Source organism: Protopterus annectens, chromosome 6.part0 (genome assembly GCF_019279795.1).
Source record: "Protopterus annectens isolate FY-2018-M chromosome 6.part0, PAN1.0, whole genome shotgun sequence".
Taxonomy (NCBI): Eukaryota; Metazoa; Chordata; order Ceratodontiformes; family Protopteridae; genus Protopterus; species Protopterus annectens.
The window spans coordinates 1,999,019,323-1,999,037,338 of NC_056737.1; the positions used below are offsets into that span (position 1 = coordinate 1,999,019,323).

The 18,016-nt window shown below is 36.4% G+C and overlaps 1 protein-coding gene across 2 annotated transcripts in view; it reads right to left on the reverse strand.

Moving 5' to 3' along the window:
• OSBPL6 (oxysterol binding protein like 6) overlaps positions 1–18,016 on the reverse strand; it is a 1,023,860-nt gene that overhangs the window by 146,709 nt on the left and 859,135 nt on the right. For both annotated transcript variants that reach the window (XM_044075314.1, XM_044075313.1), the window contains one exon: positions 2,766–2,910. In XM_044075314.1, the coding sequence (XP_043931249.1) occupies positions 2,766–2,910 (145 nt within the window). The remainder of the gene's footprint in view (positions 1–2,765; positions 2,911–18,016) is intronic.

Genomic DNA, 18,016 nt, shown 5'->3' on the forward strand with positions numbered 1-18,016 from the left:
ACATCATTTAGCAATATGGATGTTAATATAGCAATAACCCATGCCTGGGTGTGGGTAATGCGGGATTTAACCACGGTTGGCGTGGTTTGGTCCCGAGGGCGAAGCCCGAGGGACCAAACAAAGACAACCGTGGCTAAATCCCGCATTACCCACACCCAGAAGTGGGTTATTGCTATTATACTATGAAATTATTTAAGAAAAGAAACAATTACTTTTCTTAAATAATGGCATTGTATAATGCCTCTTTGCTGCCCTTCCGCAGCTGTCTGGCATCCGCGGCAGTTCTGATGTACTGCGCATGCCTGCACAGTACATCAGAGCTGTGGCCAAAAGCAACGGAGAAAGCAAGATCTCCATTGCTTTTTTACTGTTTCGCTATGTTAAATGGGTTTAACATAGCGAGACAGCTTTAAAATAAGCAACAGAGATGTCCGTTGCTTATTTTAAAGCTGTCTTGCTATGTTAAACCCATTTAACATAGCGAGACAGGTTTAAAAAAAAATCAACGGAGAAAGCAAGATCTCCGTTGCTTTTTACACAGTTAAAGGAGTTTAACATAGCAAGACAGCTTTAAAAAAAGCAACGGAGATCTCCGTTGCTTTTTTTAAACCTGTGTCGCTATGTTAAACTCTTTTAACATAGCGAGACAGTGTTTTAAAAAAAGACATACTAATGGAAAAAGTCCGGGTGACCGGACCTTTTTCCATTAGTATAAGTCGCTTTACAACGTGCACGCTGGCCAATCAGCGTGCACGTTTTGGAATATTAATAGGGGGTCATGGTATAATATATGATAATACAGAATATATTAACATATGAAAGGGTATACAAAGAATAAATGAGAAAGAACAGAATGAAAAAGGAAAGAGATTAATTATACCAGTATAAAAGGATCATATCACTATGAAAGCATTTTATGACAGTTGGTTTGAATGGTGGATTACTTTTAAAACAAAATATAAAAGGAGTTTTTAACATTGGCAGAGTAAAGTAAAATAAAGTACACAGGAATATGTTAAAACATATAAAGGCACATTACAGAACAATTATAGAAAATATTACAAATAGAGAAAAAAATGTATAAAAGAAACTATGAAAAAATCAAGGAATTATAATATAAACAGATATATTTTTTACAAGGTGAAAAGGAAGACGTATTAGTGTATTTAGGTAAGACAGTGAAAGAGGATTGTAGTGAAATGAAAGATAAAGAAGGAAATTTAAAGAAAAGCTGACAACAGATTATGGAAATCTTTTACATTATGTGGAAGATATGTTTAGAAATATAAAGAGAGAGAAAGTACAAAAACATGAGAAGTAAAAAAAAAAATCTCTGAACAAATTAGCAAGGAACTTGAGAAAGTTCAGAGTCAACCAAGCTATTTACCTGAGGTGAGTTGCAGCCTCATAGATCTACCAGGCATAGAGAAGCCACTGCACTGCTAAAGAAGTGAATGTAGCTAAGGAGCACTGCTTTAGCAGTATCATTATAGCACAAGTCGCCCCACAGTACTCAGCATAATCTGGTGCTTCTCAATGAGTGTTACGTACAAATGAAGGGAAAGTGGCATAGAAGAAAATAATGAATGCTTTTGTAAATACTGTATATAAAACTGCTACTTTAAATAGAGCCGTTCCATTATGAAAGGGAGGAACTTAGCTAATTTTGGGTACATTTTCTCAGGTTCACAGGTTAATGAAGCCACTCAATGGTACATAAAATGGAAGGATGAAGTCTGCCAATTCAGTCTCGTTGGACTGTCACGAAGGGGCATTTTGTGCTTGGTGCAGCAGTTCAAGGTAAAACACTATAAACAGAGAGCTGGAAGAAGACACTAGGACATCTTTAGTTACCAAAGAAAACTAGAAGAAAGTAAGTTGCTCAGAATCTTACAAAACATGCTAAGAGACCTACTGTGGCCCTGCAGTATGGGACTATGCTTAATTGTTCTTTATGTTGCTGTTTTTCATTTCATGTATTTGTTTAGGAAGAACCTGCATTTGTTCATTTTTTTATGCAAATAAACCACTTTAATTTACAGACTCATAGCTGCTGCTGCTTTTTATATTCCACAATATGTGTGTCGTATATATTATATATATGTACACACACATATATATATATATATATATATATATATATATATATATATATATATATATACCGCATACATTAGTAATCACAATCTGTGCTATGGAAAACACAGGAAAAAACAATCAAAAAATGAAAATGAAACATTTTCCTTTTCTAATCACTCATTAAAATCCTACCACTAAATTCAGACATACATTGTCAGCATAGTAGCAGTGCTATGGAAAGGGTTTTTCTAAGTTAAGGTATAGATTTTGGTTTAGGGGCAGGTTGGGAGGCTAGGGTTACAATTCATTAGTAAAGATGGGCAAGGGGGCTTCAACCACCTACATCACCTTACTAATACATGATAACCTTGTAGGCAATAAGTCTGCAAATGTTCAAAGTTGGACTATTTTCATAAATTTCACTGCAAAGAAGTGGTTAGTATTCAGTTCTCAGCCAGATACCTTCTGTACAGAGTCTGCATATTCTTCCTGTTTCTGCTTGAGTTTTTATCTGGCAATGAAGTGTCATCCCAAACCGCAAGTCATTTGCTGATTCCCTATGCTTACTGGTATGTGCATTTTTTGTGTGTGTGTCTGTGTGTGTGCGTGTGTATGTGTGTGTCTGAGATCGGCTCCCACAACAGTCTGTAGAACCCGTTAACTTTAAAAACTTTAAAACAACTTACCTTAACAAATGTTAATTTACAAATACATGTGGTACTTTTGGTGTTTCGAATTATTATCTCTCCATAATGTTCTATCCACCTTCTACCACTCAAGATGTTATGGATACAGGTTGTAACTTTATTCCATTCATAGTGATCTCCATACCTGCAAGATTGCAAAAGAACATCTGTTATTCTTTTATAATTTCCTCTTCTTATTATGATCTGTACCAATATAAACACCGTCATTTTATTTTTAATGTCTTTTTATTTAATATAGCCAAAGGATCTTCTAGGATCACCTCATTAAGGTGATAAGAACTTGTTTAGAACAGATCAGAAATTGTTTAACGAGCTAGTACAGTTCATTTTATGTGATGCAGACTTCTGTAATACAATCTAGAAAGTTACAAGAAAAACCTAGCCAAGCTAAGAGTTTTCAATGTGAGATACACTAAACCTCCTGTAACAGAGGCCAATGTGATATATGCAAATGACCCGTTAAGAACATTAAGTGTTTCAGCTATATGGCTTCTGAATGTCCATGACTTTCTACATGTTTCTTTTTAAGTCTTTATGGACAAATTCAGGCCAAAAAAGCCAAACACAACTAGCTGTGGACATGCATGTTTTGGCTTCTTATGACCTCGTCAGCACAGCCTAAGTGGACTGTTTGGCTACACTCTAGAAACACAGGTTATTTAAACCCAGCTTAAGTCCATAATCATGAATGTGTCTGCAAAATATCCCAATGAACAAATAAACCAAAAGTTAAAAGGTCACACAGACAAATTGATTAGTAAAAACTACAAGAAAAATTTAGCCAAGCTAGAGTTTTCACTGTGTGATACCTTAAACCTCCTGTAATAGGGGCCCCATGGGATATATCCAAATTACTACAAAATAATTGGGAATACTGTACACCAAAAATAATTCACAAAAACAACAGTATGCAAGACAGTCAGGAAGACCGATAAAACCACTGCAAAAGGATTAAAACGATCATGATTTATTAAAACTAGTTAAGCGCTTTCATCCTAAACATAATAGAATTCATCATAACTAGTTTATACCATAATCATCATCATTTTATAATCAACCATTTTATAATCAACCATCATGCCCAATTAACACAATTATCCAGTCATTACATATAATATATATGTATAATATAATATAAAAGATATAAAAAAGTTAAAATTCCCACAATGGAAAGTTATGTAACAGTCATTAAATAGTGCTGTCTCAAATGGTCGTTTTAAAATACAAACTTATTTCTTATAGCTTAGCAGCCCCCATCTTTAAAGCATTACTAATTCAAATTCCATCATTTAAGCCTGGCTGTGTAGTAACATTTAGCTGCAGTTGTCACCAAAGTTCCCTATATTCTAATTTTAGTTAATTATAGTTTTCAGGGTCCCCCTTAGGATTAACTGGAACCTCTTTGAGCACAAAAAAAATAAAATAACTTTATTTGCATTTCCTGGATGATATATTTTTAATATGGAATGGAAAAGAGGTACAGTTAAATGAATTGTTGATTATTTAACCCTTAGTACTGAATTTTTGAGGTTTACTTATTCTCATTCAAAGAACAACGTTTATTATTTGGGCATCCTTATTATTAAGGATTTTGTCAATAAACAATTCCATTTTAGGCTGTACAGAAAACCTACATATTCTAACAATGTTCTTCATTTTGCTAGGAGTCACCCATTTCATCAAAAGAAAGGATTAGTTAAAGGGCAGATAACCAGTATTTCTAGGCTGCCCTCTGATGATAACTATTTTCTACAGGAGATTGATGACTTGGTAGATGTGTTTCTGAACAGAGGATACTCCAACAGAATACCTGGTGACTCTAAGTTTTATTTTGATTTGTTACATATGTTTGATGACTGTGGCATTAGAATTATGGAGGTTTAAACAACACAAAATGGCAGCATTGTTGAATGACATTAAAATAATAGATAATTCAATTAAAATGACTTACTGTATGAGGTTAGAACTGTGAATAAAATGAGATCTTTGTAAACACTGAATTGTTACTAGAAAAGACTAGGAAGAAAAAAATCGATTAATTGATTATGGATGAGAATGAGTATTCCAATGGCTTGGCTTACCTAAAGCCTTATATCAACCAGAACAATGTTAATAATAGTGTTGATGACCATCACTTTATTTATCCAACACTGATGTAAATCCGGGAGAATCTATTGATGAAAATAGGGATAATTTTTAGATATAAACCAGTTTTCTTCACTTCTGAGATCAGATAGGATCACCTAGAGGGAACAAGGTTCAACCCCCCTCCCCCCCCAGTCAAGAGGGACCTTTTCCACAGAGGAAAAATCATCAGGGGAAGCATTAAACAATGAAATAAATGATAATTATAGCATTGTGAACAATAATGTTGTTTTACCTAATGGGTTATATGATCCTGCATTTTTTTTCTGTAAAGAGTACTGATTGTATTGTACATGAGAGGAATGGATACAAAATTTACAATTTTAGTGATTTAGAAGTGAATAAGATTCACTTTGGTTTATTTTTTGTACCTTATAACAGAGTAAACATTAATGAAACACTATTGGACATTAAGTTGTCTGTAAAATGAATCTGAATTTATTTTTCAGTTACCATTTTGTGAAGAAAACAAATTAAGTACTTTTAATCCTCCACTTCACCCAATGTTACAAATGCTTGAAAGGTTTTGTGAAGTGGATATTAGGAAATCATTACAAAATAAGAAGGGAATAAATTACAACTTAACTAAGGAGGAACAAACACTTTTGAAACAACCGTCACAAAATAGAAACATCAGAGCCATGAAGCCTGATAAAGGCGGGGGAATGGTTATTATGAAATCTATAGATAACTGTCCTAAAATGTATGACATTCTTAACAATGAAGTACAATATTGTAGAGTGCCTAAAATGAAGTAAATATAGCTTATTCCAAGACTGATATATTTTTAAGAGTCTGGAAAAGGGAACAATAGATTACACAACATATCAGTTTTTGACAGTAGAACACCCTGTTATGTCCACTATCTTTGGTATTCCTAAAGTACACAAAGATGTGGCTAACCCTCCTTTATAGACTATAGTGGCTGCTCGTGGTCCTAAAACTCATTCTTTTGTGAAATATGTGGACAGTAGTACTAAAAGATTATTGGATTGCTTTCCACACAAACTTCATGGGACTTCTTAAGAAAAATACAAAAGCAATGTTACAGTGACAACATGTTTTGTAGTCATTATAGATGTGCCTGATTTATTTTCTTGAATTCCTCAAACTATGGGCATAACTTGGTCTAGAGAAGCTTGCTATAAATTTGAACCATTGACTAAGCAGGAAACTCATTTTTTTGTGATTTGATATAAATTGTCTTAGACAACAGTTTCATCTTCTTTAATAGAGAATATTATAAACAAACAACAGGTGTGGCAATGGGTGCAGCTTGTGCTCCTACATATGGCAACATTATTCTATGTCAATGGGAGCATAAATTTGTATTTGCATCTGAGTTTAAACAAAATATTCCACTGTGTTTGCATTTCCTGGAACATATATTTTTAAATATGGAATGGAAATGAGGTACAGTTAAATGAATTTGTTGATAATTTATTTATATTTTTCAGATTTATTCTCATTCAAAGAACGACTTTAATTATTTGGACGTCCTTATTATTAAGGACTTTGTCAACAAACAATTCAGGTGTAGGCTGTAGAGAAAACTTACATATTCTAATAATTTCCTTCATTTTGCTAGTAGCCACCCAGTTCATCAAAAGAAAGGATTAGTTAAAGGGCAGATAGTCCGTATCCCTAGGCTGACCTTTGATGATAACTATTTTCTACAGGAGATCGATGACTTAGTAGATATGTTTTTGAACAGAGGATACCTCCAAAAATTGTTAAATGAGATCAAGAAGGAAGTTATTAATAAAAGGAAAGAATTGACCTTCGTCTATATTAGCGAATTCTTTTGAATTTAATGCTACATGAAATGACAGTAATACTGATTTTGAACAAACTATGGCTTTAAAATTTGGTCTAGCTAACAACCATGTTAAACAGATTATGACTGACAACTGGAAATACATTCAATATGATGACAATTTGAATAGCATATTGGGGGCAAAACTCCACTTTGTTTATACAAGACATGTAAATATCAAGGAGAAACTTGAAAGGGGTAACAGCAACACTTTATATGTATATAAACATTTGAAATAACTGGTTGAGGAGGTGTGGTGCTTGTACCTAATGTAAGTTTAGACACGAGGAGTGAGCCGTAGTGCTAAAAACCATTAATGATACTTTTCATCTAAAATATGCCTGTGGCTCTAACAAGGGGTGGTCTGTTTAGCATATTGTGACCATTGCCATTTTTGCTACATAGATAAAACTGAGCACACCTTGTAAAAAAGAATATACAAGCACAATTATGATAGTAACAAAAAGAATGACAAGAATGGATTATATAAACATAAACTATGATTTAGAGAATAAGTTGTTTTATTTTTTTGTGCTTGAAAATATTCCACTTAATCCTAGTTGGGGACCCTGGGAACTAAAATTAGACTAAAGGGAACTCTGGTGGCAACTGTGACTAAATGCTACTAGACAGCCAGGCTTGAATGATGGAATTTTAGCAGGCTGCTAAGCTATAAGAAATAAATTTGTATTTTCAAATGACTACTTGAGACAACATGGCTGTTACATAATTTTCCAGTGTGAGAATTTTAACTTTTTTATATTGACTTTTAATGTTTTATATTATACGTAATGACTTTGTTAATTAATGAATACTAGTGAATGGATAATTGAATTAATAGAGCATGATTGTTGATTACAAAATGATGGTGATTGTATGAACTAGTTTTGATGAAGTCCATTATGTTTAGGATGAAAGCCCTGAACTAGTTTTAATAAATGAAGTTTTTAAAATCCTTTTGCAGTGGTTTTATTGGTCTTGGTGAGTCCCTTGCACACTGTTGTTCTTGTTATTTATATGCAAATGATCCCTTAAAGACATGAAGTGATTCAGCTGTATGGTCATCGACAGACATTCAGAAGCCATATAGCTGAAAAACATGATGTCCTTAGGGCTCATTTGCATATATCCCATGGGCCTCTATTATAGGAGGTTTAAGGTATCATACAGTGAAAACTCTAGCTTGGCTAAGTTTTTCTTGTTGGTTTTACTAATTGGTTTGTCTGAGTAAACTTTTGACAATTTAGAAACTTAGGACTTTTTTTTTGGTTTTCAAATTAAGACACATCCTAGGTAATGAAGACTAGGTATCTTTTGTACTTTTTTATATGAGGCAAAACACTTTTGCATCTAATTATTTGTGTGATGTTCAACTGACAGATAACATAGCCATCCTTTTTATGAATGCCTGGCCCTAATAACATTTTCACTGTGGCACAGGCTGGAGCTGCAACTTAAGAATGATGGAGTGTGGTGCAAAAAGTACTTTAAACTGTGATGATTTTTCACTCTGTGTTAACACATTTACATTTTGTAACTGTTTCAACAAATATATGGTCCACCCATCCATCCACCTACAACCTCTTTCTTCCATTTTTACACATAGGATTGGGGTGTCACTTCAACAGCAACAATCATCTAGAGCATATCAGGTATTAAATTGTGATATATAACCAAAGGTTTCACTATGAACTCTGTTTTTACATTTGCTATGTGCATGGAACTATATTAAATTTAAATAAACTGCAGTATAAAAAAATCAAAGGGATAAAACTGGGAAATACTACACCTGCACCTACTAAGGCATGTAAATCCACCTTCCATCTTGTAAAGCACAAGTGATACAAGTTGGGTTTCATGCGATGTATGTCTTTATTTTGTGGCACTGACATTTTAGGTACATACATGCACTACTAAGGAGGTTTTATTATTATGCTCATGTAAATAATAACTTAAATATAAATACTCATATGTTAGATTTAGTTTGAAAACAAGTTTTATTAATTTTTAATAACTTTATGCAAGGTAAATTTCATTTGGCAAAATAAAAGCCTGAGCATCTCAAGAAATAACTACTTTCTAATGTTTTTGTAAGTATTGGTATTAGAAATATTTTGGAAATTTTACGAAGATCTGTATAAAAAAGAGAAATGTGGAAATCAAGAAAAAGTACAAATGGAAATGTTTACGGAAGAATTAAATATGCAAAGTTCAAGGTGTATGAGACTCAGTTACTAACAGTTAGGGTAAGAGGAAATTACATAAAAAATGTGATGTGTAACCAATCTACAGGAAAGTCTCCAGGAATGGATGATATTCCTATGGAAGTCTGGAAGCTAGGTGTAAAAAAAGTGATAAAGATTTGCAAGGTTTGCTTAACAGTATTTTAAAAGGAGGAGACACTCCAACATCCTGGAAGAAAGCTATGGTGGCTGTAATAAATAAAGATAGTAAAGACTCATCCAATCCAACTTCATATAGGCCCATTTTGATTTTAAGCCATGATTATAAACCTATAATGGCTGAAAAATGGCAAATGTGATGCCAAAATTGATAGACATGGATCAATTTGGTTTTGTGGAGAGGAGGCAAACATTTGACAACAGTAACAGAACAATGATGACCCAGAGGGAAGCAGAATGTAAAAAATACCACTGCTGCTGGTGGGTCTTGTTGCAAAGAAAGCATTTATTTATTTAACGTTTGTTGACCAGTCAAGTCTGACTAGGATCGAGCCTATTTTCAGCAGAGGCCTGGGGAGAAATACTCTAGACACATATCTTTGACAGAGTAAGCTGGAATTTTACGAGTAGGGCAATAGAGGCATTTGCATTCCTTGATAAAATAATTTTGTTTGTGTCTTTCGGCTTTTCCCGGTTAGGGGTCGCCACAGCGAAACTCCGGTCTGCTAATGATTGGCAGTTGATTTTTACATACCGGCTTGCCAGGCCTGACACACAACCTTCAACGAAGGTACGCCCATTCATGCATATCTCCACACAGAAGACGCTCTAGCTGAGAATCGAATCAGACAGCGTTTTACTGTAAGGTGACAGGAATCGGAGACAAAAATGAAAGTGGAAGGGAGTGGAGTTCTTCTTTGAAAAGTTTTGCTTGACAAGAGGAACCAGGCAGGAGTGTCCTCTTTCGTCTTTGTTATTTGAGTTATATTTAGAACCACTGGCAAAGGAAACAAGGGACTCAGAAATTCAAGGATATAATTGGTATGGTAATCAAAAAAGTTGGCTTTATTAGCAGATGATATTATTTTGTACCTGATAAAAGTTGTGGAATATTCTGAGACAGTTTCAAGTCTTTTTGGGATACAACATTAGTGAAGATAAAACAAAGACAATCGCTATAAACTAGATACCCACACACAAATTGGTTCAGCAATACCCATATTTATGGGGACATGATAAAATGAAGTACTTAGGAGTATGAATTAAAAAGGATTCTATTCTGGTAGCTAAGGATATGTGGGTAGAGACTAAACCAGAGATAATACAAAAACAGAGAAATTGGAAGCTCTGTTTAATGGATATGGATAGCAAGATACTAGCAGTGAAAATGTTGTAGTCCCTTTAGTTTTATACACAGACCAGGCATAGGTTTATCAACCAGAGGATAAGTTTTGAATAGGAATTAATAAAGAGCTGAAGGACTTTATCTAGGTGGGGAAGATGTCAAGAGTCAAAGGGATAAGTTTATCCTTCCAGTAGAACAAGGTGGTTTGGGATAACTTGATTTGAAGTGGTATTTTAGAGCTACACAGTTAAGGCTTCTATACATAGCTCAAGCAGAAACCTATAATTCAAAGTGGAAAAGGGTGATGGTGAACAGGGGGGAGCTCAAGAAATAAGGAAATACTAGGATTTTGGATACGGATCCTTAAGGAGAATAAAAATAACCATACAGGATATTATATTCATAAAGGAGAAAAAAAGTATTCTAATAACTAATCCAACACAGGAATGGGCAAAAAGGCTCTGCTGATATTGATGACTGCAATTAGGGTACAGAGAATAAGCAAGAGGGGACTGGAATTTACTTGAGAAAACTGGCAAAGGAACCAAGGTATTGGGAGCAAATGATTAGAAAGGGAAAGGTAATACAATGGGAAGAGGCCAAAAATTCATTTGGACTACAGGCTAGAAATTACCTTCAGTATCAAGGATTGATATCACAGTATAGACAAAGAGAAATGCACAGGGGGATCCTGAATGAAAGACCAGCAATGGTAGAGTTTTTAGTAGACTCTAGAGCAGAAGCTACTGTTATAAAAGGGATAATTAGTAGGGCATATAAGATGTTGCATGATAACTATAGAAATCAATCACAGAAGTTTAGAAAGAATTGGGGAGAAATTGGATAAGCTTTTTACAAAGAAACAATGGGAGGATATATATATATATATATATATATATATATATATATATATATATATATATATATATATATATATATATATATATATATATAACTGCCAAATATGCAAAAAAGTCTAGAAGATTTAGAATCTTTGCTTGGAAGTGTTTGCTTAGGTATTTTTATACTCCAAGTAGACTCCAAGTAATTTTTCCTCATGTAGATTGCAAATGTTGGCGGTGTGATGGAGGAGAAAGAGCCAATTGGGACCATATTTTTTGGGAGTGTTATGACTTGGCAGGCTTCAAAAATTCCCTGCTCACTACTCTGTCAGAAATACTGGGTGAGGAAATTGGTGTAACTAAGACATTTTTTTGAGCTATGATACAGAATTAGAATTGCCTAGACATAGAATGGTCTTGCCAAGTTTAATTCTGGTGGCTGCCAAAAAAAGCAATTGCTACAAAATGGAAATTAGAGACTAAACTGACCAACTAGAAGTACTGAATACAGTAACAGAGATAAAAGAAATGGAGATGGAATGTTTAGAAAAGTTTAGGAGTAAAATACATAGAAAAAATGGGAATTGTTGGAATAATATGAGTACATGCAGAATAATATTTTGGAAGAGGAAAGACATTTAAGGGAAGGCAGGAATTAAATGAGCTATGTAATGTTTGACTGACAGTGACTGTATAGAAGATTATAAGTGATGTATAATGTTTGGAACTGAAAATATGTCAGTATGGTTTGCTTTCATTTATATAAATGTATGATCGTCTATGTCATAAGTGATAATTCAATTAAGATGTTTCTTGTTTAAAAAAAGTATTCATAATAATCAGTTGTTAAGAGATGCCCAGCTTTACTCCCTTTATTAAAGCATATTATTATTTTAGCTTAAAGCAAACATTCATTGCAACAGTCATATTTTATAATTCACATAGAAAATGAAGGCATACAAGTATGCCTGTACAATTATATTTCTGTCTCACTTGCTATGTGTCATAATTAAATGACTGCAAATCTTTGCCTCAACTTCATCATAGCTGCTACATGTATTTTCTGAAGTTTTTCTGTAAATCTAGACTCTGGCATTGGTTCCTAGTAGGGAGAAGACAAAAAATTTAACTGCAGACATAATACATTTTAATTCTTATCTCGATGTAAGTCTTAGTACTTCTAATTACTATTTTCTTAAAAGTGTAATAAAAGTCTGTATGCTGATGGAATAAGGGGACACAGCTTGGTTGAGATAAGTTAGATCATATTTGCTATTGCTAATGCTAGCACAAAAGAATGACAAATGCTTGCTTTCCAAACAGATTTGAGCTAAGGTTTATAACACTAGCCCTGGGATTCAGAAAGGGTTGCAGTGAGTGGTGAGCCCTATCACAAATTGCCAATCCCTTGTGGTAACCCTTTCTGATTCAGAGACAGTCGAAAGAATTACCATGGTGGACTGTCCCACTGGCCTCCACTCCAGGATAATGAGGCATTATGGGTGACAGGTTACTGCTAATTAGCTACGTGCTCACCCCCAGAAATGACTGTAGTAAGTGATTTACACTGCAGAGTGTTTCAGAGAATTGCTTGGCTGCATAAATTAGCATGGCTTGCAGTAATAATTAACTTGGCCAAAATGTTCCAGTTCCTTCATTACAGTCAATGGGAAAGACTACTTTCCTGGTAAGTTTAGCAATGTTCAGTGAAAAAGTAGTGGTAGGGATGCCTGTGAGTGAGTGTGTGTGTGTGTGTGTGTGTGTGTGTGTGTGTGTGTGTGTGTGTGTGTGTGTGTGTGTGTATGTGTGGGTGGGTGTATGTGTGTGTGGCCGAATGGATGAATGTGTTCATTTCAGTATGTCTGTTATTAAGGGGATGTCATTGTGGTGGGGGGCTCTGTGTGTGTACACATGTAGATGAATGTATGTGTGTGTGTGTGTGTGTGTGTGTGTGTGTGTGTGTGTGTGTGTGTGTGGTGGTGGTGGTGGTGGTGGTGGGGTGTATCTATGCCAACATAATGCATGGGTTGCCAGTGATAATTACTACTGTAAACTGCTTTTAACACTGGTGGTAATTATTTAGAGACTTGCAAATTAGCCAATAATAAGGACTTCCTTGTTGCAGCCAAACGTATCTGAATCACATCTTCCAAGTTTGTGTAAAATAGCCTACCTGCACTAGGCACTTTAAATGGCTTTGGGAGTTTTTTTTTTAAATTTTTTTATTTATTTATCTTTTTTACGAATACCAGCCTCATTCTACAAAGAATGAAGTAATCTAGATATATTTTCCAGTGCTACTATTGTGTGTTGAAAGAGTTTTCATTATACAGGATGACTATATGAACTAATGTCATTTTTATATCAGCTGAATCATTGTCTAAAGTTCTAGGAGACTTTTTATTGCAACAAATAAAATAAACTTCACTCGATATTTTTACTGTCTTGGTAGAAGTTTGTCCCATGGCTTTGTCAAAAAAGACTTCAAGGGAATATTTTTATATTAAGACCAGACTGAGCACTTTCATCTCATACTATTCAGGGACTTTGTCAAAAACATCTAATACACGATTGTAATATGTTAATATATAAAGATATGAGACCAGAAATGTTGACCAATATAAATGCAGCAGTAATTAATTACCATGACGTAATTAAGTCATTACAAATGGTAAAGCCATTACAAACCACATGTAAGTAATAAATAAAATCACTGCACTAGAAATTTATATACAACACAAAAAAACAACAAATGCAAAATCAAATGCATAGAAAAGACTACGTAGATTGACCTCAGTCTTAACAGAGGTATCAAACGTGTGTGATCATTAAGACCTAAAGACCTTGTGACATTCAATCCAGTTTGCCACTCTGCCTCTTTATATTCCAGTAAATCCTCTCACAGCCAACCTCTTTTCTATTTCTACCTTGAAGACGTACTTCCTGAATATGTGACAAGAGAGGTCATGAATATCCAGTAAAATGAAGGTGGAAAGAAATTAGAACTGTTAACATCAGAAATAGCCCAGGACTTGTAGTTAGCTAAATTCCAGTGAGGAAGGGGAACACATGTATGCAAACAGCAGAATTGGGATCAATTCACAAAAATCATAATAACATGAGGGGGCGATGGCAAAAGTACAGTTGTGTACACTTACCATAAATGTAGATGTTCGAGTGTATTCACTGTTGCAGTCATCACATTTGGGTTATCTGCTTGCAGTAGCCCTCAGTCGGCCTGATTAACAAAGTCTTGGGTCCTACATCGGTTGCTGTCTCCTCTTCCATGACATCAGGTCGTCAGGGGTATAAAACATGCAGCTGATGTCATTACATTAGTTTTTCTTGCCCCAGATGTCAGGTGCCCCCCTGATAGGAAGCAATTAAATCTATAAATATACAAAGTTATACCTCCAACAAAAAAGCAAATACACCAAAAAGCTTTTAAGCATTGTAAAGGAGAGAAGAGGTATAGCCAAAAGAAGTCAGGGGGCTGGAGGGAGGGTAACCAGGACTGCAACAGTGAATACACTTGAACATCTACATTTACGGTAAGTGTACACAACTGTACTATGTTCTTCATGTTTTACTGTTGCAGTCATCACAATTGGGTAGATTACCAAAGATAAGGATGGGAGGAGGAATTTAGATAGCATTAGAACCAGACATAAGGCCCTGCAAGACTGCAGTAGCAAAGCCAGCTCTGGATTTAGAGAAAATTTGGCAAATGGTAATGCTTGGTGAAAGTATGTACAGAACTCCAGGTAGCAGCTTCTAGGATGTCCCTGGTAGGTATGCCTCTGAGAAAGGCTGTAGAGGTAGATGCAGCCCTGGTTGATTGGGGTCTGATTCCCTGTGGGATAGGTTTTCCATGGTGCTTATAGCAGAAATGAATGCTATGGCCTATCCATTTGGAGATGGTTTGCTTTGAAATAGCCTTCCCCTCTGTCCCTGCAGCAAATGTCACCAGCAGTTGTCCAACTAGAATCTAAGTTGTCTGTGCACATCTAAGGAGTGCAGTATCCGTTCTCCTTTGTTCTGTGGATTAGGAAAGAAGGTTGGCAAATGAATGGACTGATTAAGGGCCACACTGGATACCATCTTTGGCATGAAAGAGGGATTAGTCCTGAGGGACACCCTGTCCGCATAAAAAATGATGAAAGGCTCTACTGCCATAAGGGCCTGTAACTCAGATATCCTTCTTGCTGAAGTGATTGCTAAAAGGAAAGCTGTTTCCAAGAAAGGAATTTTAAATATGCAGTAGCAGCTGGCTAGAAAGGAGGAAGGGTGAGTTTCTCCAATACAAAGTTAAGGTCCCAGGCTGGAGTTGGAGCTCTCCTGGGTGGTCTTAAATTTTTTTTTTGGCCCCTCTGAGGGACTGCTTGAGCAGTGGATGAGAGAAGAGGGGAGATTCTGTGTTATAATGAGCTGAAATGGCTGAGGTGTGAATTTTTATTGAGGAAAAAGACAAGCCCTTGTGAAGCACCTCAGTTAAGTATTGTAAAATCTGAGGTAAATTGGGCACTGCTGTGCTCATCCATTGAGAATGGTTCCAGGCACAGAATCTTTTCCATTTTTCAGCATAAGATTTTCTAGTACTAGGCCTCCTTGCCTCTAAAATGATATTTATCACTGTTTTACTGAGGGATGGTAAAGGAGAGATTAGGTAATTAGCCAGGCTGCTAGGTTCAGTGTTTGAGGATGAGGGTGCAGAATCTGGTTCTCCTGCTGAGACAGCAGGGTAGGAGTCTGAAGCAGGTGCCATGGGGCCAAAAGTGACACACTGTGCAGGAGGGGGTACCAGTGTTGGCGAGGCCAGTCTGGTGCAATCAAAATCGTCCCTGGTTTGTCTTGTTTGATCTTTAGTATTACTTTGGAGAGCAGAGGCAGAGGAGGAAAGGCATAAACTGTTAGGTTTTTCCAGCTGAAGGACAGAGCATCCACTTTAAAAGCTTGTCTGTGGGGAGTTCTTGTGCAAAATTTTTCCAATTAATAGTACTGGGGGGAGGCAAACAGGTCTATATCTGGGCTCCCCCATTTGCTTGTCAACATGTTGAAAATCCTTGGTTACAGTTTCCACTCGTGTGGGTCCATGAGATTTCTGCTTAGTCCGTCTGCCAGTGTATTAAGTTTTCCTGGCAGGAATTGAGCTTCTAGATGCACTTGATAGCTCAAGGCTGTGTTCCACAATACCATGGCTAGTCTGCAGAGGGAGTAAGAATGTGTAACCCCCTGCTTGTTTATGTACCACATGACAGTGGTGTTGTCCATCTTTACCATTAATTGTCCTGGAAGAATGTGGTCCTTGAAGGCTGTCAGAGCATTCTCTACAGCTAACATTTCTTTTAGATTTATGTGCAGGTGCATTTGACTTGGGTTCCATTTGCCCAGAATGCACTTCTCTGCCAGGTTTTCCCCCCATGCATAGTCTGATGTGTCTGTTGTTAGGGTTTGGGTGGCAAGGGGTAGTGTGAATGGTAGTCCCTTGTTTTGGTGGCAGGCCTCTGCCCAACAAAAGGAACTCTAGGCATAGGCACGGTATGATAGGGATCATTGCTTCTAGATCCTGAGAATGTTGACATCATAGGCGTTTTAGATACCATTGTAGCTTCCTTATATGCAGTCTTGCATATGGAATTAGAAAAATGCAGGAGGCCATGAACCCAAAGGCTTGTAGTATCTGCCTTGCAGATAGCAGGGTTTTTGTGGCCACTTGTTTGAAGTAGGTTGTCAAGTGAATTTGTTTCTCTGGCATGAGGAGAGCCATCTTTGAAGTTGTATTCAAGCTTGCTCCCAGGAATATAATTTGTTGACAGGGTACCAGGTGTGATTTCTTTTCTTTTATGGTGTACCCCAGACAAGTTAGTACCCTTTGTATAAAAGCCAGATGATTCAAAAGTATGTCCTGGTTTTCAGCCTGAATTAGACAATTGTCCAGGTATGGGTATATCTGAATATTTTTTTGCCTGCAAAATGCAATGACTGGAGCTAGGCACTTTCTGAACACCCTGGGTGCAGTAGATAAGCCAAAGGGCAGTGCAGAGAACTGGTAGTGTGTGTAGCCTGCTTTGAAGCGTAGGCATCTTCTGCAAGATTCCCTGATTGGGATGTGCAGTTATGCTTCCTTTAAATCTAGTGTTGCCAACCAGGCATCTTTGCCTAGCATAGGAAGCAATTGGAAAAGAGAGAGCATCTTGAATTTTGGAATCACCAAAAAGGTGTTTAGAGTAGACAGGTCCAGGATAGGATGCCATGAATTGTCTTTTCTGGATATCAGGAAAAGTCTCGAGTAGAAACCTTGTCCCTTTTCCTCTTCTGGTACCAATTGAATAGCCCCTATGCTTAAGAGAGAGATTACTTGCTTTTGGGCCTCTGCCCACTGATTTGAAGGTAGATCCGGCCAACTGCTTGGAATTGGTAACGTGTGGAATTGAAATCTGTATCCTTGGGACACCATATTTAAAACCCATTTGTCCTGGGTAATGAGTCCTCAGTTCTCTGCATGAAGTGCAATATTTCCCCCAAAGGGGCAGTCAGTTGAGAAGTGCTTGGAAGTTTTAAAAAGAAGTCATTGAGACAGTTTACCATGGAGGGAGTTTTATTACCCCCAGGTTTGGAAGTAGAGGCCCCCCACTGCTTAGTCCTGTGCGTACCCTGGGACTGAAGCCTGGATGCTCTGCTGGATCTGGGTTTGGACTGAGAAGGTCTGGAAGAGGCAGGGAAGGACCAATTCTTAGAAGGCCAATGCCTACTAAATCTCAGAGGTTGTACTTGTAAAAAATCTTTAATGGTTTGCATAGATTTAGCTTTTTCCTCCATCTTTTTAAGAAATTCTTCTGCCTTGTTGCCAAACAGGCGGTCCTGATTTAAGGGAGCATCCAGTAATTTTGCTTTAACAT